The 24,770-nt window shown below is 38.1% G+C and overlaps 1 protein-coding gene across 9 annotated transcripts in view; it reads left to right on the top strand.

Moving 5' to 3' along the window:
• Syx1A (Syntaxin 1A) overlaps positions 1 to 24,770 on the top strand; it is a 57,936-nt gene that overhangs the window by 12,072 nt on the left and 21,094 nt on the right. For all 9 annotated transcript variants that reach the window (XR_010732746.1, XM_066289643.1, XM_066289645.1 and 6 more), the window contains exons 4-7: positions 15,573 to 15,647; positions 23,205 to 23,387; positions 23,523 to 23,596; positions 23,665 to 23,802. Coding sequence is in view for 8 of the 9 variants with exons in the window: in XM_066289643.1 (XP_066145740.1) it covers positions 15,573 to 15,647; positions 23,205 to 23,387; positions 23,523 to 23,596; positions 23,665 to 23,802 (470 nt within the window). In the remaining variant the exon portion in view is untranslated. The remainder of the gene's footprint in view (positions 1 to 15,572; positions 15,648 to 23,204; positions 23,388 to 23,522; positions 23,597 to 23,664; positions 23,803 to 24,770) is intronic.

Below are 24,770 nucleotides of genomic sequence, written 5' to 3'. Positions count from 1 at the left end.
AAAATATTCTTAGAGAATCGAAACGACTGTGACGTGACATGCGTAACATAAAGCTCCTGCACCATGAGCAATCGGCAAATACGATAAAACAACAATCACATGCACAAGCGCAGCGTCAGCGATAACGTTTATATATAAGTTTTCAGTGCAACTTGAAGGTATAATAATTTTTCTAATTGGGACTGAAACGTGATGCTTATCAATTCGCCCTCGGAAAATTATCGACAATTTTTCCCGCTAATATCGCAGGTACGGCCATTTTGTTTGTTCCATATTAAATTTATATCTATGCCATTGTTTACAAATTCCAACTACACAAAGTTCCGATACTGCCATTTACAAAAATATGCAAACTTCCTTAACGTCGACGGCTTGAATACGTAATACCACAGTCTAACGATGGGTTAAGGGCGGAATACTAATGGCGAATACAACATTCCTCTGGCGCCTCTTCAGGCACGACTCTCCATTCAATTCTGACCTTTATGTGCAGACCTAATTCATATCTAATGATTCAGGGTATTGTCATAACTCTCTCTCTTCTCAAAGAAAATCTCGTTATTTATTTGACGTTGCGTGAGACGCGTAGATGGTCCGAAGGTGCCCATAGATCCGCTGGAATGCCCTCATTTTGATAATAAAATTTTTTTTCTTTCCCTTTTTTTTTGCGTTTCTTAACCTCAATAGCGAGTCGTTCCCCTTTGATGAAAAAAGGGTCGAGTTGGCATTTCAAAAAGGGCTCTCTAGGCACACGAAGTCTGCCATGTATGCCAGACGGCTTACACACGTTTTGTATTGATCCAGAGGTCGACTAGTATTGCAGCGCTGGAGTAAGCGGATTATTGCCGAATAACTTCGGATTGAATTATCGACTTGAAGATTTTTCCAAGGTGCACCGGAGTTAAGAGTAATTGATTACTTATGGACTTTACTACCATATAAGCTTCTTATTTCCCGGCTCGGATTTGGCGTTAAGTATGTAGGTCAGGTAGAGACGTATGTCCGGCTCTACGAAATGCTCGGAGGAAAACTCCCCAGAATAGAAAATGTAACGCTCATCTGTTCATCAAATTTTCAAAAAAAAAATTCTGGATTTTTTTTTTTTTTTTTTTTTTTTTTTGTGGAGCTGGTATGGTTACATAAACGTACTGCTGATAGTTCGGTTATCAGTTATATTACCATTCTCCTATGACTATTTTTTCTCTGTTGTATTGGACATGATTCATGCATACAATTTTAGTGAAAGTAAAAAAAATGGCGTCGAGAAACGTCTAATAATGTTCGGCAGTGTTACCAACTAAACTTTTGACAATCTCAAAGTTACCAGATACTTCAAAATTGTCACGATGTTTTAGTTTATATTATAAGACTCGGCGTTGGCACTCATTCACTGCCGACTCGTCGATTTGCTCCTCGTTTTGCAAACTTTAATTCGTGCTCCAATATGTCGTCTTACCTTAATGTTGATATTATTGCCCATGGAGTGCGGAAAGTGATTTTCCGTGTTAGGCACGTCATTTTCCCTTCGAGTGCACGTATCAAGGGACCTGCAACGTTTCATAATGGTTCATGACCAGAATGGAAATCTCTTTGTTAATCATTGTTTTAATAACGAAACGTATGTTCATGTAACGCAATCAGCGGAGATATACAGTGACCGGCAGAAAGCGTACGCCATATGGGATTTTTAAAAATTTCGTGCCGAAATAGGCACTTGTGCGCGTTCTATAACCGTGCTGCTATCACTGTGTTTTCTACGTTACGTTGAAAGCTCCTTCTTGATTGTAATCAATCAAATCAACTTCTCTATAAAATTCCTGCTGGGGCGTGAGGACTGCTTTAACCGCAACTTTATACGAAATAAAGTTTTTTTTTTTATTTTATTTATGTAGACCATGCACCTGTGGCTCGCCACATGTGAGACACCACAAGTTTTATTTTAAACTGCAATACTTCTAGCATCTATTGTATCACTAACCATTATGCGGCTTAGCTTGGCTTAACTGCAGGACAAAGCAACATAAACTGCAAATTTGTCGATCGAACGAAACCTTGTGAACTTCGGGTATTGAAATTTAACATGCCTCATGCATGAATGCGTATAGTATAACATTATGCTCTAGTGTATTAACAGGTTGAGGTCGGAAACACAGTTCGAGTTGAGATGTTCGTAAATAATGAGCATTTCATCCAATGGCGGCTCAACACAAAATTGAATTTATGAGGGCGGCATAAATGGTCATTTAACAAACATTGAAGAGGATATTCAGATGGACGGACTGCCGCATCATGTTGAAGGGCTGGTGAGAAAATTCGCTACGAAATTTATGTCGCTCACAATAGAAACTGAGCCGCCCTCCAATTTCTTCATGGCTCGCCACCCTTTTTCTGCCCTCCTTGGCTCAGGTCCAAAGTCTGTTATTTTGCTCTGGCGAATCGATTTAAGGGGTTGCTTAATTTTCGACGGAAAAAAAGCTTTTCCTATGGCTTCGTTATTAATAAACTGTGATATGGGTTAAAAATAATTTTGGGATAACGGCCCTTAATTCATTTTTGTGTGAAACTTTGACAACGCAATGGGTGCGATAATGGGTCTTTTTTTTTTTAGGGCGATGAAGGAGTAGAGTTTTGCAATCATATGCACGTTTCATGACCCAATCAAGTCGCGAGGGCTTTGCTTGAATTTTTTTTGAATTTCCTTTATGAATAGGATTTCATAAATGAAATGCCACTTTTCAGTCAAACAGCAAATAAATTATGCATTCTTTTGCTCTTCAATTCATCCGTTGTATTTTTGAATCACTTCTAAAATCCACATTCGAATCTTTCGCCTCAACGCATCTCAAAATGGAATTGTTATTTAAGCGTTAGATAAATGAGCTTGTGGAGGGTTTTTGACGATATTAAATAGTCGTTTTCTTCTAGACATTTCCAGATTTTGTTGACGTGAAAATAGGGGAATTTGGAACAAATCTAACATTTCTATTACCGTTTTATTGGAGTGATTTATTATGGGTCCCGGCATGAAACATTCGGATTTATTATTGTCATTGAAAGAGTTTTAAATTGGCACGAAATCGTATACGTGTGAAGAGTTCAAAACCCAAAAAAAAGGGTTTTCCTTTTGGTAAATATTAATATTAATTATACCTCTTGTGAGATTGAAAGTAGATATTCCAGAACATGGAAGTGTCACACCCAAGGTTAACAATAATTAATGTTTTGTGAAGAATGGCTTTTTTGAGAAACTTTTGCTCTAATGTAGCCCCGTTCATTAATAATCGAAACGTTCTAGACACTTAATGAACGAATGACCCCATTTCAAGTTCTGTAAGAACTTAACATGAAATTTTGTATCAATACCTATTGTAACCAACTTCGGAAGTGTTCAACAATGAGACCCGAAACTAAACACGATACACTAATTTTGGAACTTACCAAATGGTGATTTTAATGGTATGGCCAAGTTACCAGACAAAGCTTGTCTAAAAGTTGGGTAGCAAAAATAGAAACTTTGATAAAACTGTGAAAACCCCAATTTTTAGGGGACACATTGTGCAGAGGGCTTTAAATTAAGCAAATGGTTGACCCGGAATTATTGTTTAAAGTATTAAAAATACTTTTGATTTCTGCAAGATCAATGGATAATATTTCACTTTTTTTTTAACAAGAATTATTGCAATATTATCATTAACAATATTTTCTGGCGGGGCTTTTTAAACTTGATCTTTGATACTCCTCTGGTTCTTCGACTAGAAAATTCCACAGCAGCCATATCTCGAGGCCCGGATGACCACTAAAAAAATGTTTTTTTTTGTGAAATAGTGATGGAGTTAGTGCATATACCTTTTAAAAAAGGAACATTTTGTTTTAATATGAGTTTAGATTACTGACAAAACATATGACAAAAAATACTATTGTATAAAAAATCAAGTTATGGGTTTATAAATTTTGATAAATAAATTGACAATTGTCATTAAAATTAGTGATTGAATAAGTTTCATGTCGTAACTCGTTATGAAATCAGTTACTTACAGTTTGACTAACCCTAAATTGTTAGGTGTTGGTCTCTTAGCATCTGCCTGCGTTATTCCATGGATAGTTTATAGTTTATACCAATATACAAAAATGTAGGTTGTTATTTCGTTAGTGTATAATTCGAAGCTGTATATATGAGGGTGGGCGCGGCTTTGGCCTCCACTTTGAAACCGAATCGAATATCAATCAGAATCGGACTTGGAGTAGCATAGGAATTCCCCCCTTGGGGGGTGGGAGGAGAGGGGGGGGGCGACCCCGGGGTAAAAAATCTTGTCGGAAAGACGTTACTGGAGCCCGTGCTGCCAGCCTGTGTGGGGGTTTTCACCTACTAAAAAAAAAACCGTAAGTTTGGAGAATTTCAAGCCCGTGCTCAAAGATTCTCAGCCGCGCTTTCGGGTCTCTTAATAACAGACTCAAACGGTATTATCGGTTTAGGTGTTATCGATTTAGGAGGAATTCCTCATCTTCGGGAAAGTCTTAAATACTTAACTCTCCGACGGCGCGCCATGGGCGTACCCTGGTTGGGGGGGCGCCAACGACACCACGTGCGCTACCCGGCGCATCGGATCGTGGAGCTGGAGCTGATAAGGAATCCTTCGTCGGCGGCAATTGCGTCTGCATCATTAGGGCCAACAAAGTCTTCCGCGGGGAACTCCCACGCCGGCAAAGTAGCTAAGTGGGAATTCTCACGCACCAACCAAAGTCTACCGTGGGCGTGCCGAAGGGGTACATCATCTCCTTGACGATAACAATAACCCCAAGTCTATTTACAATCTACCACCTTTCCGATCGTGTCTCGACCTAATCAAAATACACAATGCAATACAATTAAAAACTATGTACAGGGGCGGTTGATTTGACTACTGGATCCTGCATAAATGAATCGCGAAACGTAACACAAACCAAAATAATGTAATTTTTTTTGCATTTGCGAGCATTGGTGTTTTTAATTTACAGGCGATTTTTCCATGACCTCATATCCCATTCATACTTGTTGGGTGAATAAAAATTACACAGAAAAAAATAGACACAAATATGAAGGATAATTTAAATAATAAAAAGTAAGCATGTCTAAATTCATAAAAAATTACATGTTTCATGCCGATGCGTGGGATAGTGTTTATGTAAAATAGATATGGGTAATTTAGATTTGAAAATAAACGAACTGTATGTTTTAAATAATGATTAACACTTGGGACCAGTTTCTCTAATCGATTGATTAAGTAACAAACAAGTTGTTTCCAGGACGACGCTACGTAAAGAGTAAGGAAATTCTACTAGTGGAAGCATATTAGATTTTTTCCATAATTAAATACACGCAAGAGCTTTTATAACAATACCCCGAGCTGCGCACGTTTTGTATTTTATATTTATACACTTCTTCCTAAAATTTATTTATTTTCATTTTAAGGTATTTATTTCATTTGTCATTTTCCGCGACTGAAAAGGTCAATCGATATTTTTCGCCGAGTTAAGCTGAATGAAATTTCGTTGTTTGAGTAATGAAGTTGGAGTAAGCATAACCGATATCAGTAAATACGTAGCTAATGTGAAATCGATAAATCGACGGCTTAATATGAAACGATTTGAAGCGTTTTTGTCCCACAGTTTTCTATCTTTCCCAATGTTCGTCGTCCCATTGAACATGGACGTATTGACCGGCGATGCGTGATTCGTTATTAATTTAGTGAAACTGTTAAAATTCTAAGTAAATTTCCATAAAAGTTAATTAAACCCCGATCGTAATTAGAGAGACATTACGAGGGGTTCTAAAATCGGGGTAGGGGCCAAAATGCCCTTTTCCGCCCGAAGGAATAGGAATAAAAATGCTCGGTTGAACTTTTTTCCGTGGATTGAAAATTAATACGCTTTTTTAACGGATACGGACTCCGTGATTAACGACCTTCATTAGTGTACGTATGATTTTTCATTAATGAATTATTTCAAAGACGTTTTGACTGGTTTGACGTGACCCGCTGACGTTCATGACAGTCCCCGTCTGACGCCCGTGCTTTGACACGCGATCGAGGTATCTCCCACATATTGAAGGCTTCAATTTTTGACATTAGCTCTTTCAGTCTCCGAATGAAGTGCGAATTCGGTCGGAGTAAATAGATGAAGTTAATGTTAAGGTTGATATATTTTTTGCTTTCCATGATGCAGCCGAAGCGAAAAAGGATTGAGCACATATTCGCCATCTTCTTAACACGTTCCTTATGATCAGCCGGTGAAGAGGCTCGGTCAGGCAGGGCGGCCAACCTCCGGAACTCTTCGGCGTGTTAATCCTAATCAAACTTATTACCAAACACACATGGAGTTCTTTCCATGGGCAACAAGGGCTCCCGAGATCTACGTTTAGAAAAGTTCGCATTTTCGTTTATCTTGCGAAATATTAGTTCGTATCTTAGTGAGATAACTTGGCATAATATTTAAACGAGATATGGTAAGCTGTGCACTTACAGTCATTAATACAAGTATTATAAGCTTTCGTTACTGTTTACGTAAGTATAACTTTGTCATAAGCCACCAGTCCAGGGCTTCCAGAAACCGAAATTGGGTCAAAACTTCCTCAAATGTTTACTCGGTTATGGAGTCTCGTGAATATAATTTAAGTTATAACAAACAGAGGCAATATTAATGAGTCTTTTTAAGCAAAAACTGTACGAACTGGGGTTAAAATAGCACGTAGGTAGAAACAATTTGCATAGCCATTACCCTGATCCACGGCTAATTATAATATTTACGGTTTAAGGTAGCCCAGCTCGAAAATATACCGTTGTCGTTTAGTTACGCGACCAGAATCATTTATTTTGAGCTTAATGTAATTTGACGGAGAGTTAAGCATCCCCGTCCGTAATGGGCCCTAATGAAATTAGGGTGGCTCGGCTCGTATCAGGAATCGCCGCGGAGCGTCGCAATAACGTCGGTTGGCTATTGGCCAAAAGATGAAAAGAACCATTTCGGCTTAAGAGATACTTTTTCGATTACCTTCGGATTTAATAGAGGATCGTTAAAAGGTGGTTTAAGGATTCTTGTTTTTTGGGGTTTATGGGAAATATGACCTTTACTTCATTCGTCATACGTGCGGAGCCGGTTTAAGATGAAATATCGTACGTGCGGGGTGACATTTTAAAAACTTGCAATGCTTATCGGCTCAGGAAAGGAAAACGATTTGAAAAATTCCTCGAAACCGTTTTCATAATAAGTAGCGGGGACCAGAACTGTGCGCTTACTGACGCACCCGCGTCTACCTCCTAACTCTCGGCCACCTCAACTTTGTAATTTTAAATGGCCACCACCACTTGTAATACCTCATTTTAGAGCTCTTTAGAACTGCTTTACGATCGCATTAACTAACATCACCTTTGTTCGAGCTGTTATCGATTGATTAAATAAAAAAGGAATAGAATGTTTGCATTTACCTCTTATTTAATTAAGGGTTCAAAATGGCTTCCGTTACTTTCCGGACAATAATAGAGCCTGTTTTCAAATTCTTGACGAACGTTAGCCAAAGTTCCCCTCGATATAGCCCGGCATGCTTGAATAAGTCTTTCTCGAAGTTCCTCGATTGAGTGAGGGAGAGTTTTAAAGACGTCAGATTTTAGAGATCCCCATAGAAAAAATCACGTGGCGTTAAGTGCGGAGACCTTGGTGGCCGCTCTCACAGCTCCTCGTCTACCAATCCACTCGTTCGAATAATGGTTATCCAACCATTGCCCAACTGGAGCCACATAACGAGGACGGTCTGCGTCGCGTTGAAAATGTAGCAAATCCTCGTTTGAAGACATATTTCCTTGTGTGGCAGCGTGGTTTTCTAATTCGCGAACAATCAACGGTTAAACGGTATTTTCAATCATATAGACATAAACCGCACCGTTTAAGTTTCCCTCTGTAAACCCAATATACCAGCCCTAAACATTGAGCTTTTCAGGATCTCTGTTCGACCTTTTCTAAATATGTGTGGATTCCGCTCACTGCAATAACGATAGCTTTGCTTATTAACATGTCCATTTAAGTAAAGAGAACATTAATCACTAAAACAAATGTTTTTCGCAAGTCGAGGTTCAGCAACAATTCTCTGAGTCATTAATTCACAAAATTCAGTTCTCCTGTCCGGATCATCGTCACAAAGTTCTTGAACGATTTGCATTTTACAACGATGAAACTTATTCAATTTTAATGCCCTCCTAATTGTCTCGCGTGAAACTCCCGTTGCCTTAGCAGCGTGACTTATCGATAAAGTAGGGGTTCGCCCCAAACTGACCGAGAACTTCCACTTGAGCTGTTCCGTTAAGGACTCTTGGTTCGTGCTTTTTCTTATTAGCTTAACAGAACCTGTTTCTTGAGCTTTAGTGACGAGTTGTCGCACGTACTCACGGCTCACATTTCTGCCGTCATATCCGTCACGAAACGCGGCAGCTGCAATGAGGAAACAACGATTCTCCGAATCGTAAATGCGTGTCATTTCTGCACATTCGGCGGCAATACTGTACGCCGTTGCGGGGAAAAATGAAACGAAACGAACGCTTTAATGACACTGATGATCAAAGTTTCAAAGATCATTAAAGGATATTAGTTTAAAACCTTCTTGATTGATCTCACTACCAAAAGGAAATAAAATAAATGAACGTTTAAAAGCAGAATTCTGTATAAAAAAGAGTGTGCTAACTTTGCTGGGCACAAGACTATAATAAAAAAATATATAAACAGTTCTAAATTCTTCAAAACTTCTAAATAAACGATGCAAGTATTAGTTAGAATGTTAGTCTGCGCTTCAATACGATTCTGAGCATTTATATTCTATTATTTTTTAGTTAATAATTCTATAACTGCTTGAGCAAATGTGACGTTAGTTAATACAATCGTAAAGTATTTTTGAAGAGCTTTCAAACGAGGTATTACAAGTGGAGGGTTGCCATTTAAAAATACAACGTTAGGGTGGCTGGGGGTTAGCGAGTAGACGTGGGTAGGTTAGTAAGTACATAATATTGGTCCCTCTACTTATTATAGGAACGGTTTCGGGGAATTTTTCAAATTTATTTTCATTCCCGAGTTATAGCCGTTGCAGGTTTTTAAAATGTCACCCTGTATTGTATTCAGAAGACGTTGTAAACACGCACGCCCAGTATTGGTGAGTTTTCAACATTTCTTGACCGTAGTTGATTCACTATTTAGTGAAGATACCAAGGAAATCCACCTTCGGCCAATCTTTAGATTTTGGTAGGTGGGAAAGTACCTAGTAGAAGTTTTCTTTGAAATGTATAAATTTGTGATTTAGCTGCTTTCCCTTGTACGGTTTCCCTCCCACGGTTTATTATTACCTACGAATCAGTGGATACCGTCACTGATATATTTTTCTGCCTGATTGACGTTTCGCCTCAAAGATGGGCGTTTTAGATTAGATTCGCACTTTGACGGTGTTCGTATCAAGTTATATCGTATTACAGCCCTTTGTCAAAAGGCACATTCTAAACCCAACAGTTCCGAATACTTACGGGCGGATGGGTAATTTTTACTTCGCACGTAAAACTGTAACGTAATCTTATAAATGTATGCAAAGTGAGCAGATTTAATGGAGTGCTTATCCTCATTCCCAACAAAACTCTGAACTCTACACAGTGCGCCAACAAAATTATGATGAATACAGGGAGTTCTACAACGAACGGGAGATACTTGCACAGCTCAATCTCAGTGGTTTAAGAAGTATTCATCTTTTATTTGTTCTTGGTTTTTAATGTCGCTATTGCCTTTTTGCCAAAAATGGCCAATTCCGCGTAACAAAGATTTTAATTTGCTAGGTGAAAGAGCATGGAATATTTTAGGATTTTTTAGGAGAAGCCAAGTGCTGAAAGTGAAAATCTCGCTTATTCGTCAAAAATTCGAATATACAAAAACAACGTGCTCTTCTAATTTTAAATGCCCTCGGCTACCCTCAGCTGCCAGTACTTCGACTGTCCGGATTGCGAAGTCAGGTGCGTACGAAAACACATAGGCGGCGGACAAGAGAGTGAAAAAACGAACATCCACTCAATACTATATCAGACTTCGTTTTGCGCCTGATTTTTCGGGTTATCTCAGCTTTCAAAATTCCATCAGTCTTCAGTTGCCGCCAGACAAGTATCGCCATCAACATTTTCCTTTGATTGTGAAAGGTACCACTTGGACAGCACAAGCGACAAAATTCCGAGGTTTGTTTGGAACGACAAAGCAACTTCCACGTCACTTCTTACCAACTTCCCGCTTGTTTTGAGCCATCATCAACGATTGCCGCAAAAAGGAAAACGTAATTTTTCTTGTATGAACTACTTCTTTTCATCATTAACTCCCCTGAGCTTAAGCGCAAACTATGTCGTGAAATGAGGGTCAACAAAGACCTTATTATACGTACGCCGCCGCCAGATCGAGTGAAACTTTAATGAAATTGACCGGACCGAATTTCGGAAAAGGGGCGGATCGGGACATGACTAATTATTTAGTAGAAAAAAAAAACAAATGGCGAGTGTGCTTTGTTATCGTCCTAAAACTAAATAACAATAATAAATAATTCTTTTTTTATTGATGATTACGCAGACAGGTAGCGAAAAAGCTCTCCAAAGAGAAACCTTTTAAAATAAAAAAAAAATTATGTAATTTTATCTTGCGGCCAACGAGACTCCTATTTAATTAGCAAAAAGGGCGTACGTATGCCTTGTCATTGATTGACAATTAAATTAGCACCATAAATAGTTCTGCTTTATTGTCGGTTGCTCATACAAATTCAGAAAAAACGTCCCCAAAGTAATGCCAATTAGGGCAAAAAAACCATGTAATATGTATTTCTTGTGAGGTTGAAGAAACTGCCGTTTAATTTTATGGATACATGAAGTACAATAAAGTGAATGGTGTTCTCTGTTCACAGATTACAGGTACAGGTCATAAATCTAGTTTGCATGTAGGGCTCAATTGTACTTTAATGAGTTTCGATAAAAAGTGTTCTTTGAAAAAACATTTTACGGTGTTTACCCACGAAGAAGATACCGATGTGAGCTTTGTTGCTTTTTGCTGGCCGCGTTTGAAACTTTTGATCTACTCCGCGGTTCTGGATCCCCTCCACCCGTTAACTTTTCAACAAATCATTATTATTATTTCGATTCAATGGCAGCGTTAAACACGATTTAAAAAAAATACTAGCGTGGCATTTTAGATCTTGCTAGAAATGAAAAATCTTGAAGAAGACTGTCACAGTCTTCGAGGAAGACCTTGCGAACACAGTGCATAAGGTAACAGGCAGAAATGGTATTCCTCATACACGCATATTCACACATATGGTCCGTACAACACTCCCGTCGGACGGATGATCATTATATATCACATCCCTTTTCACAAACATAAAGTTCCATTCGCAATTCATTTGCAACTCGCCGTTTCCATTATCAACATGAGTTTTCGGTTATTGTTTGGTGAGGATTAATAGGACACTGTTTATTTAAACCCCACTTTATTCAAAATAAATGAAGGGGAGAGAGCTTTCTACGTTTTTTTTAATTGGAGCTTGACCCTCGTCTGCAAAATGTTTGTTTATTAGAAAGACAACGAGAATGGTTTTAATTAGATATGGACGTCCAAGTCGCAGAGATGTGCGGGTGACGCTAAGAGGTTAATTAAAATTATCCGGGGAGATGGATTGAACGGTGCGACATGGGCTCCGCGCAGCCCAGAGTTTGCTCCCCCTGATTTTTACGTTCGGGGCTAATTGAAAGTTAAAACGTGCCCTCGATCTAGCAACTCGGACGAGGTTTCGATAATGAAAATACAAGAAGCCTGTTACTCCATGTCAGAAAAGTCTCAGCACATCAGTGTGTTGCGCATTTTGTGAGTAGTCGAAGTAAGTTGTGTGTTGGCGAAGGGATCGTTTTGATCGGCTCATGCGAGAGCCATGTCGAATAGTGATATTGTTGATGGTGTTATCAATGTTTGTCCTAATTCACTATTTAATGACGAAATTTACCGTTTCCTTAGCTATCAACACCCACAAAGTCTCGTAGGATGTTGAAAAAAATTACGATTTTGCTCTTTTCAACGAAATTTCTACACCTTGTATTTCCGCACCAAAGCAATTTCGGTGTATAATTTATGTAGCAAGGTACGGTTATTTTTGGATGTGGAATACGTGATTAAATTTGATTATTAAAACCTGAAATATCCTGTACAGTGCGTGAGTTATGACGTTAGGCACCAGATTGAATGATATTTTCTTTGTTAAAAAATATGCGTGACTAAGATTTTTTACTTAGATTTTGATTTATTGTGCCCACTTTTCCAACCCGCAAAAGGAATGTAAATGGTATGTCAACGACGTATCGATGTAATCGCAATAACTCTCATTTTCCATGGAAAGTGCCAATTTGTGTAGGACGCAATTTATACATAGTACACGGTAGGTAATTTCACAAGAATTTCCGGGATATAATACAGTTTCATCTATCGTTCAATTTACCCCAACAATTGAGTGTAATTTTATAAATAAATTATTATTTGCCTATCCATGACCTATAAATTAAAATTAATGAAAATACTGAAAATTCTATCGGTCACAGGCCCATGTATTACGCGCATAGAACTCTGCATAATGTTATGCGGAAAGCCTTTTTAACAAATTATCGTTTTACATATTTGCTATTACTAAAGTTATTACGGTTAATGAAGTTTGCTATTTAAATCATATCTGCGGTGGACAGGAGTTTCCTGCGCACATCATAAATCAGGACAGAGATATATTCTGACAATGTATTTTGCTACTTTGCCTGTTGTTCATACGAAATGTCGGAAAATTCCGACATCATTGGAACTGATAAGCCCTTAACAAATGCTTATTCGCCGAGAGCCGGGAGAAATCCAGCTCTAGGTCAGATCGATAAGCCTTTATCCATTACATAGCAGGCAGAAATGGAAAAGTATTGCAGCCATTTCGGTCAGAGTATTTTCCGAACATTTGCCTCGTCTAGCCAAAAACCATATATGGAATATTAACTTCTGTCGTCGCAACCAGGGCGAAATAAGTCAATGCCCTTAATTAACACTTTGTTGTAAAATATTCACACGACAAGGGGGCGATCAATTAAATATTTAGGGGTTCTCGAAAGTAGAACGCAGAGTTTTAGGGGGTGCAAGAGATATAAATTATAGTCACGTTCCATTAAAAATTTACCGAACGCTGTTTCTGGGTTGATTGCAAGTAGTTGCATACATAATTCTCAGTTCGTTAATTCATTGTGGTCAACAATGTGTTAAGAGAGAAAAATTATCAAATATCAGCAGGTATGTCGAGAGCAAAAAGGTAGGGCTTGCATAATCAGCTTTTTTTTTTTTTTGAAGCAGCAATGGCCGAGGAATAATTTTAGTTCTATAACTCACGATGATACTGCAAAAAAGGTGAATTTAATTTAAACTTTTTGCAATTTACTTAATGTCGTCGTTAATGCGAACCGTTAACGCGGTTGGTTTAAGTGAGTGTTGCTCGGCGAGTAGCCGCTCGCCAAATACGTGTTCACCGACATTTGATATGTGAAAAATTCTCAATCGAAAAATCTGTCAGTCATTTGGAATATTTGCTCCTTATTTGACAAGTATTTGACACATTTTCAAAGCATTTGCACGAATTTGACAATTCCATTTTACACATTTGCCTGATATTCGTAATGTTTGGCAGATATTTGCCCATTCAGTATATGTACATTTCCAACATGTTCGACCGTAATTTTTACAATTCGATATCTCAGCTGAACATGAGTCTATAGAGCGTATCAGTCAGTGTCACGCAAACCGCTATTTTAAGGAATGCCAACGTCCCAAGTTTAATTAAAATAAAATTGATAATTTTCGCGGAATAATTATTTTTCTTACTGTTTTCGAGATATTTCAGGAACCTGACAAGTACGTCCGGTTTAGACCATTAAAATAAACGACTTTGCTCTAACTTAAACGCCCTTCTAACTGTCACCCGTTCGGAGATCCTAACCGGCGGACAATGACTCTTTCATCACCTCGTATACTGGGTGGTCCTTGGGGGTACTGCACAGATTGACACTGGTAGAAATAGGACAAATTTGGATATCTCGCATGCTTCCGCTAAACGGGCTTAATGTAATTATCTAGAAAAGGTAAGAAGCAGGGAAGCACGAAAATTGCGCACATTGGATGCATTATGAATTGCAATTCGTGTACCTTATTAGATAAGCACGATAAAAAAACGTGACTCCTTAAAAAAATAAATATACCCGCCCTTAAAAGGTTTGCCATGACGTAACTCGGCGTGTAAGTTCCTTTTACGGAGATATAATGTTATTAAAACCAAAAATAATCAAACTGTTTGTTTCCCATCCCACACGTTTATAAAACAATGAGATGACACGCTGACGCCATGACGCCATCGGGCAAATCGCCCACATCGCCGTTAAAGCAAAAATCTTGAGGGGGTGTAGTTTATCTATTAGAGGGGATTAGTACGCATCTGCTATCTCAAACTGGCGTGTCCCTTCCTTAATTCCGTTCATGGAGTTAAATGAACATCAACCGACCCAATTTGCCCCAGAATGTCTCAAATCGCCTTAGATCATACTCACACATACGAATATTAATTGCACCTTTGCTACTCACAATTCTGTAAGATATGACTCACGTTCCATTTGAATATGAATGCCGCATCACGTGAACATAATAGTTTGGGGCACTAAACGCGTATTATTTGTCAGCTAAAATTACCATGCATACACATACAACCGATAATTACGTCCTTATTCATAACTCTGAAGCATATGATACACATTCCACTTGAATATGGATATTGCGTCACGTGTTCATACTAATAAGCGAAAAAGTGATCGTAATGGAATGCCCCGCATAGAATAAAGACGTCTTCCGCTGAATCGTTAGAATATTGAATGTAGCCTCGTCGGCATGCAGAATAAAAGATGATTGATGGTCTCCTGGTTCTTTGCTGGAATGCTGACCCATTGGAGATGCTTAGCATATTCGAGTAGGTTTCAATTTTTGTTAGACAATATTGGAATTTATCCAGACATAGTGACAAATTGATGCCCGTTCGAGTTGAACCGTTAAACTGCCACTCAGAATTTTAAAGTTTCTTCGTCTATGTGGAAAATCCATTATTCAATCCCTAGCCCCTCACCCAAGTAATCGAAAAGAAAACAAATTTATCCTGGTGAACTTCAATATACGATAACATCGTGTCTTTGGACAACTTTTATTACTTTTCCACGGATTTCTTATTCGCAGCTCTTCACTCTTTAATGAAACATGTCGTGAGAATATCGAGTGGGCCCAATACGACCTCCGAAGACGGCAGAATTTTTTCTAAATAAACTATTGACCCCGACCAAATTCGTCATGGTGACTAATGAGAAATTTTCTCTTGAGAAATGTCCTTTTTATGGAATCGATATTATGTAATAAGCTTCGGCATCGCAAAGTTTTGTTTTTATTTAATTTGCGCAGACAAAACGAAGTACTAAAAGACACTTTTTTCTTTCTTTCAGAGACGAAGCAGGAACTTGAAGACCTTATGAGCGATATAAAAAAAACTGCCAACAAAGTTCGTGCCAAGTTAAAGGGTAGGTATATTATTACGTGTATTACAGAGATAAATAAAATGCTGAGGGTGTAAAATTGTACATGAAAGGCCCTATTGAGGGAATAAATTTTCTGGTTCAGGAGGTGTATGGTTAAGTGGTTAATAAGGCTAACGTGGCACGTTTTCCACCCCTCTATTGTGACGCAACGTTTTGTTATTTGGCGACCCTCTATTCAAAGGGCTTAGCTGTGCAAAGTGTTGCGTCACACTTGTCGTTTTTTTTTTCCGTGGTACCTCCTTAGTACCTCGTGCTCTGGGTTCAATAATATGTTTGAGTGAATAGAATTTCGTGACGGTTTATGTGAACGCCCAGGTGTAACGTAATATTGAACCTGTATTATTACAAATTGTTGGTAAGCATGTCTTTACCACGCCCGTCTTTCTACTGTCCTCTGTAACGCAATATATCAAAGACTGCAATTCAATCGACCACAAACCGACGTATAAGCGCAGATGGAGGAACGTCTGATCTGGGGCCGCAAAGACCAAATTTGACTCGCCAATGGGCGATGAATAATTCCACGATGTTGCATTTTTCTGATTTTCAGTTTTTAACTTTCATGCAGAGTTACAGGGCGACATCATAAAAATTGCTTTATAGTGAGAATCTGTGACTCGCAATAAATTCAAAACGATAAAGCTTTTTCGTTCTTTTAAAATTTGTTAAAATATGCCAACGATTCAATTTTTCCTCCACATTCCTAGTCGGTCCAGAGATATACAGGGCAGGCAAAAAATAAATTACGCAGTTGACTGAATCTTAAATTTAACATAATTAAACGGTCATCTGCCCTCTAATGACGTGGACGTCATTAGCGATGAGCGTATTCTTGGTTTGCGTGTAATTATTCGATCTGTTAGAACGTACGGTGTCGGTCCTGCAATGGCTATTTGCGTGTAAAGGGCTAAACGAAGAATATTACGCCCACGGCCGAAGCTTGGGTTCAGTGCTTTATTTGATCAAGGGTGTAATCCTTCTATCGGCACACGGTCTGGTATGCACAACATTTTCCGCACAAATGATATTTCTTTAATATTTTATGTACCAACAGAATATTATGCCTAGATAGTTGATTAAAGGCAGTTAAAAATTAACAAGCGGTATTTTTACTTTACGCTCCGTTACCGAGAGCGACGAGCCGTAAAAATAAAAAAAGTCCGCCGGTCGTAAAGTCTCGTTTCCGCCATGGAAACTAAGATGTAAACAAAAACTTTCGATCCATTTGTGTGTAAATGGTTTTCCCACCCTTACAAAAGCGTCTTTAATGTGCAGAAGGGGTAACTGTATTTTACTCTATATAGAGCGAAAAATACATATTAACTAGTATTAGTGCACGGGCATTCGTTGTTTGCCATGGATTTGAATGATTTGTTTCAATTTTTTCATACTTCCGAATGCGAGAACGAAGATATTCGGTTCAGAAGATTCAAATATTGAAAAAGTTCACAAGTAAAGCGTTTTTCATTAATGCCGCAGAAGTTAAGCGAAAAATACGCAAGACCTGCAAAGCCTCGAAAAGCTGATTAGTGAGAAATGTAATTTTAGCGCTTTCTTGAGAGAAACGTGAGATTGAAAACCCCTGGAAATCTATGGTTACTACATGCCGTGTTAAAAACAATGTTTTTCTATGCGACTCTATCAAAAATCAGCCTTTAGGTACTATAACTTGGCTTAAATCTTTGTCTTTTCTCATCCAAACTTTGTATACTGCACTATAGCTTACTTTCCGCGTCACGGTCTTCGTCGACCTAAAATTTATCCCAAGTCAGGATTCTCAAATATACAGGGTGTCCCTAAATTAACTGTACAAGGGTTGACCGAAAATTTCTAAACCAAAAATAAGGCGTTCCAAGCAAACTTACCTACTGTATGTCTAATGTGGTTTCGTTTTACAGCTACAGGGCGCCCAAGTTTTCAAGGTAATGTCGTTTCTTCGAAGTAATTCATAAAAGCTCTTATCGATGGTCACTAATATTAGAGCTGAGATTTGCTACGTAAATTGACGTGTTTTAATGTGAGTGGGTTATTTTTTCAATGCGTTAAAATATTCAAAATGGCGCGTGGTTCGTAAATAAAAGCGGATAGTTTGGTTGCCCCCTGTATAAGTGACTTTTATTTTGTCTCTGCCGCGAGCCGATCTCGTTTTGGAACTTCTTTGTCTCTCGTAAAATTCCCGCTAATTATACAGTTTCTCTACAAAAAGCATTATTTACGATACCTTGCAACTCATCATTGGTATTTGGTCGGAGCGAAAACATGCAAAAAGTTGTAATTCCAAGTAACTACCAATTTAGTTTATCTCTTATAACAAATGTTCGAAATGTCGACTGTTTTCTTGAATACATAAATAAATTCGTTTTAAACAATTTATCGTTGAGCGTCGTGTTGAGCTTATTTTAAAAACAATCTGCAGCGTTGAAAATTGTTTGCGGTAGCTCAGCTTCCGCGACGACAGGGGAAGCATACGGTTTTAATTTAAGAGCTCCCACCGGCAGGAAAAAGTCTAGAAGCCCTAAATCGGGCGATGCTGCCGGCCAATTTATGGGTGCATCCTTGCTTCTTCGGATCCATCTCTTAGGATGTTTTAATTAAAAATCCACGAACGTTTACACTAAAGTGGGGTGGTGCCCCGTCGTGCATAAGCCACATTTCGTCGTGGAATGTGGGTTGCGCACGCCGATGGAAGATCCTTTGATGAATCGGATAAAGTGTTCGGCAAGAAAACGTTATTCCCATTGAACCCACTTGGCATTACAACGGGTCCAATAATTCCATAAAAATAAAACAAAACGATATTAATTCATGGAAAAAATATGTCAAAACAGTTATGGTTTTCAATTGATTCCGACTTGGGGCAGAGGCGTACACAGTTGAGACGTGAACGACAAAAAAACAGTATTAATTCGTAAAAAAAGTTCTAAAAATATTGGAGAGAGCTCAAGTAGCGATATTATTTTTCGGTTGCGTTCAAACGTGGCTCTAATAAGTGCCTTTCGGAAGAGCCAAGTTGGCAAATCATTTCGACTTCAACTAAAATTCTAATTGTTTCGTGCCCATTAACCTGCTAAAAACCTAACTGTAAATCGCAAGAAACAACAATCAGAACATACCCCCGAGCACCAAAAGCGAGAGCCAGAATTACGTTAACAATATCCCCTTTCACTCGCAAAGTGACAGTCAAACGGCGTCCACTTTCACTCACTAACTCATGGATATTCCAACCACGTACCTCATGACTGTATGGAACAAACGAAAACCCGAATATTCTGAGTATCAGCGCAGCGTGCATTGCGAGCATCTTGTTCATCGTCTCACTGGCATCAGACTTAATCAGCAACGAAGTGACATTGGTACGAAAACGTACAAAAGCATTATAATCTGCCTTTTGTGCAGCTACAGCTAATCGGTCGTGGAAACGACACACGATAAAAAGTAACATGCGATTTTTCCAGATTTAGTAAAATGGGGGGAAAAGTTGCAAATTCCAGACGGCAACTTCATTATGCAAACGTGCCCCGACGAAATGAAAAAAATTATTTCCCTTTGTTGAGAGAACTTCATCGAAAACGAAGTTTGACATTTCCCGATGACGATAGTTATTCAAAGTTTCACACAGTGTTAAATACGTCATGGTCGTAATTAATATGCATAGGCGTGTGATAAAGATAAAGCCGTTATCAACTTGAACATTTCGTCTCGATCTGTTGAAAACGTAACCGGCCCAAGGGCAGAACGATATTTATGCGAGCTTATAGCCAAATGCCGTGTCGGGCTTCTGCAGAAAAATCTGGTCCTTCGTCAAACAAAAACGGTAATTTCCATTAACATATGGGTCTTGTAGGGAACCACTTAAGTTGTATATCGAAAGTGCACTTTTTAAAGCAGTTTCGTGGAGTTGCGAGGCGCATCGGGACAATAGATTTGAGATATTTTTCAAGAAAATTACCTCTCACGTTTCCGAGATATCGGCGTTCCGAGTTTGGAAATTGGCAAAAAAATTACACCTCTCTTGTACATTAGAGATAAACCCCATTGTTAATACATATTATAATTTTTTTTTCTATTCGCTGCTTAATAGGATCATTCGGAAACGGGCTAAATATAAATCAACCCACTTTTTAATTATTATTTTTTTTAATTTTAATAAGACCTTTTCTCTAACATATTTTGTTTTTCATTTATGAGGCTCTCGAAAAGTTGCATCATCATTGTGATCTGAAAAGCAACAGCGAGAAGCATCATGCAGCGATTTGATGGAGGGAAACATTTTTCCTTCATCAAATTGTTTACGATTTGTAATTTTTACTAATACCACGTTTCAGACTTATACAGGCAGCTTTTTCGATATTTGCCATAAACATATAAGCATAATTTTACCTCTCAAGGGTCCTCCGGAAGGCTTTCTTACCAGTTATTTTTATATTGGGAATTATTAGTGTCTTAGGCACCTTCTACTTCCATGGGAATTTCACCAACCAACTGGGACCGCACCATGTTTCATTCTTCTAAATTTTCGGTGTTGGTGTGTCCGAGCAAAACTGCCCGTTTCCGTAAGTTGGCTCTCAATACTGGCGAAAGTTTGATGGTTCGAAATTCTGCGATTTAGATATTTGGTAGGATAGACCCATACTTCCATTTCCCTGACGGAATTCACATACGAACATGTCCGCCTTCTTAGAAATAGAATAATTTTTATTTTAAAAAACCAAAAATGATTCAATTTACAATAAACTCAACAGCGACGAACAACAACCGTTGCAGACACAATCGGTATGTCAGATGTACGGAATATTTGTTTTGTTGTTGCGTACGAAACGCAAAATACAATTTTTTTAACATTGTTTTCACAATAATAATTTATTGCAAAGCATCAAAATAAACTCGGTTTACGGCAGAGAAAAAATGAAAATAATCTGTGCAGGGGGAAACTTTGTAGGAAACAAAAACACACATTTTATTTACAAACCACGCGCTATTATTTTCAAAAAGCAACCGAATATTTGAGAGCCGGCCCTGTAGCGAAAAAACAAAGCCCCATTGGATATAAATAAGTTCGCTCGGAACGTCTTATATTTTTGGTTCGGGAATTTCGGGGACACTCTGTATGATTGACACTGAGCTCTGGCTTCAGAAATGTGCGAATAATTCGCTGAAGCGCGAACAACAGGGAATAAGTCGCAAAATGGGCGACTAACTTGTGTTACTTAACTTTGTCGCCGGAGTTTATGTTTCGACATCCCAAAAGGCGATACGATCTTGAACAATTCTCATGTGGTTCGTGACTCAAAAAAAAAAAACAACTTAACTCAAAATGCACATGTTGTGACTTGTCTCCCATTGCACGCGCTTGAGCGAGTTGAAGGTAATTAATAGCCGGGATTAAGATCTGAGCTTTTTGTCGGCCCTCATTTACAATCATGATATTGGAGCTTTAAATGGGTTTTCTCCTTTAGTGGTTTTTAAGGACGTAGAGGAAGCTCAAGAGCAATACCGTAAGTTTTTACTCGGGATTTATTTGCAGTTGGTGGAGAGAGAGAGACCAAAAGCTTTAAGACGAAAATAAACACAACGTTGAAAGTCTCAAATTCTTTCGTTTTTAATTCTTTAAAGTGATGTTAATTATTTTTAAATGTTCCATTGTTTGACGTATAAAATGGAAAAACGGGCGTTATAGTTATTGAATATTCAGAGAATTTTGTTCAATTTCTTCATACATATACATATGTTAATGTGTAAATGTCACTGTTTTTATGGCCTTAAAATGCCTATTCATAAAATTTATGAGTATAATAAAGCAAAAATTAATACTCTATTAAATTGGGTTTATATAATCCCCATTTTCCATATATCGACAAATGTGACCGTTTCAAAATTTTATATAGTTTGAATCCTATTGAGAAAAGATAGATGTTTGACGCGATCCACCCATCGATAATCGAAACTCGATTCTCCTCGGAAATGGAGTCTAAGGGCTGCAGTATTCCTCCCACCCATCCTGAAAAAGGAGAGGATTGATTTTTGGGGAATTTATCCATCAAATTCGAAAGCTCTAGCCTCGGGACTCTGGGAGAGCAGCCCTCACAATTCTTAGTGAAAGAGAGGATCTAACGTAGTTTATCCATCGAATCCCCTGGGAAACGGACTCGGAGGTAGGGAACCATCCTACCATATATCCTAGTCAAAAAAAAAAGGATAGATATCTGAGGCAAATTACTTTGTCGAAATCAAAGTATCCAATTTCTTCGGGACTGAACGTTCAATGCTGGCACCACCTCCTCCACATATCTTACTAAAAGAGACGATGGATATTTGACGCAATTTCGGCATCGAAGTGGGAATTGCGAATTTCCTCGTAACCGGACATTGATTTTGTCCATATTTAAATTCTCATTTCAGATGGCCAACTTTTTTCCCTCTTGCGTCTTTCTTGTATTTGCCACTCTTTCCCAGTTATTTGCAAGAGCATCTAGGAACACACACGATTTTTTCCTTAAGAAGTGTATTTGCTTCGTGTGTTCCTACTTGCATTTCTAGACACGCAACAAATTATGAAAAAATTACATTTAATAATCTAGCGGGATCAAGAGAAGCCATCGTAATTGATCATGTATCTGGAAACTCGACATGGTTGCAAAAAGGGGGCCTTGCCCCAGGCAAAAACACCCTGCGGATTTAAGCGAATAATTGGGAAATCCATCAATGTACACTTCGATGGAAATAGAATAAGGCAAAAGAAGAAAACCGAACTTTAACGCCCTGTATATCTTACAGTTTTGAGAAATGCCAATCGAATTTGCTACGTTGTGTACCTGTATGTTTGAAAAATGGGTTAGCGTATTGAGTTTCTTTTTGGGACGTCCTGTATGTTTTACGCCTAGGCAATGGAATGGAAAATAGAACGCGAATGGGTAAAATCAAATAGATGAAGAGGCAGAAGCCACAGGCAGTTGGCATTTTTTAACATCTGTAGAAGTTATTCGCGCAGTCGTATTGAACGGGTGAAGTCAACAACTTTTTCAGGAACGAAGACAAAATATGCGACTTTATCCAGATCAGACTTACTTCTTTACTTTTCTTCATCAGCAATAACTCGGTGAGGTTACTAGCTATTACAGAGCGAATTTAAGCAATTAAGAGCTCTTGAGGGACGTTGTGACATTTCTAGAATTCTAGAGAAGCCGTTTCCCAATGTATTACCGCTTTTAATAATTAAATTCCCAAGCGGGCGCAGTAGTTGCCCTGATTTCCTTATGGGAAAAATAAGTTTCGTTGAGTGGAGATATTGAAATTGTGAAAGCCGGAGCTTTGTTCCAACCTTTTTATACCAATTTCTGTTGACTAAGTATACAAGTCCGGTGTAAAAAAGGTGGCATAGCTTTGAGGCTACATGTTTGTTGCCGGTCCATCAATCTTTTCCGTCTGTCACATTTTCTTTGCCTAGAAGATGAATCGAACTGCTTTAATGCATTGCCCGACCAAAAAAATCTAATCTCCGTTATAACCTATTATCCATGTTAATAATTTTTTTCAATATAGTTATAGAGCAGGGGATAGACAATGAGGAAACAACCAACAAGAACTCGGCAGATCTCAGGATACGAAAAATCCAACAATCCACGCTATCCAGAAAGTTCGTGGAGGTGATGACCGAGTACAATAGGACTCAGACCGATTACAGGGAAAGGTGTAAAGCAAGGATAATGAGACAGTTGGAAATCAGTAAGTTTTTGGTTTGCTTGCGTGAATCAAGAGCATTTATCATTGGTTCATTTTCCTGCGACTCACAGTCTGCTTGTCATAATATTTTCGCTATGTAAAGCTGCTGGTCATGACAAATTACATTGTTATCTTTAGCCGGAAGAACAACAACAAACGAGGAACTAGAGGAAATGTTAGAACAAGACAATTCAGCTGTGTTTACGCAAGGTGTAAGTATTCAAATTCGCTGAAAGTAGGTTAACTTCAATTTAAAGTTCTTTTTTACGTGCATTATTAGATCATAATGGAAACGCAACAAGCCAAGCAGACTTTAGCAGACATAGAGGCTCGTCATGCCGATATTATCAAATTAGAAAATTCGATTAGGGAACTGCATGACATGTTCATGGACATGGCCATGTTAGTGGAGAATCAGGTAATTGGTTGCCTTCCTTTTGGAGCTTTGAGCCCTGCGAAATTTCCAAAGCAGATAGGTCTCAAAGGTTATAATGTATTTTTTGATAAGGGTCATTATTTAAAAGATTCAATTTTTTTTTAACGATTTCATTAAGGCATTTTACATATTTAACGTTGAAATATTCTCTTTTAATTATAATCTGGAATTGGGCCTTATTGATGAATGCATCGTGTTTCGTTGATATTCTGCAATAATGCTGTAATTAAAAAAGGGATTTATACGGGTTTTGCAGAATGCGGATAATTTGCAATTTTATGGCTACTTGCGCAGTTTTTTTGAAATAACGAAAAATTTGTGACACGTTAAAGTAATGTCAATTCATTGGGGTCGCTGAGGCCGAGCGTTTTCATTTTTATCTCCGAGCTTAACTGGAATTTGCACATATTTTTCACTTCTGAAAGAAATACCTAGTGTTTAATGATAATAATAATAATAATATTTTCCTTCTCGTTTAATCTCTAAAGTAATGAACTCCTCTTGCCTCCTACCCCACCACCAATTTTTCCAAGTATCTCAGCCTGGTTTGTGTAATATTCAAAGTGTTACAAATTCGATGGATTACAATTGCAATTTTTGAAATAACACGAAATAACGAATTGGTTGAACTGCAGCGAAGTTGCGAGTTTAAATGGTTAATAAGTAGTTAAAAAGGAGTTAAAAATGCCAGATTGCTTCCAGAAGTGTCCGGAAAAAAGTTTTAAAATTAGAATTCGTATTTATTTCTTTTTACAGCTTCGTTATTCGTTATTTTCAAGAACTAAGAACACTTCCTTAATGCAGTTTTTATCTGTTTCCTGAAAATAAATTGACTTGTTAAACGAGTCGTTTCGTTTTTCGAATGCTCGTTCAACATTATTTTTTCCAGTGCAGATCTGTGTTTCTTTCTCGTTTTTGCGTTAATTCACTAAAATATATGTGCAATTTAA

Source organism: Euwallacea fornicatus, chromosome 13, assembly GCF_040115645.1.
Source record: "Euwallacea fornicatus isolate EFF26 chromosome 13, ASM4011564v1, whole genome shotgun sequence".
Lineage (NCBI taxonomy): Eukaryota > Metazoa > Arthropoda > Insecta > Coleoptera > Curculionidae > Euwallacea > Euwallacea fornicatus.
Note: the sequence above shows the minus strand (reverse complement) of the source record. Positions and strands in the feature narration are given on the sequence as shown.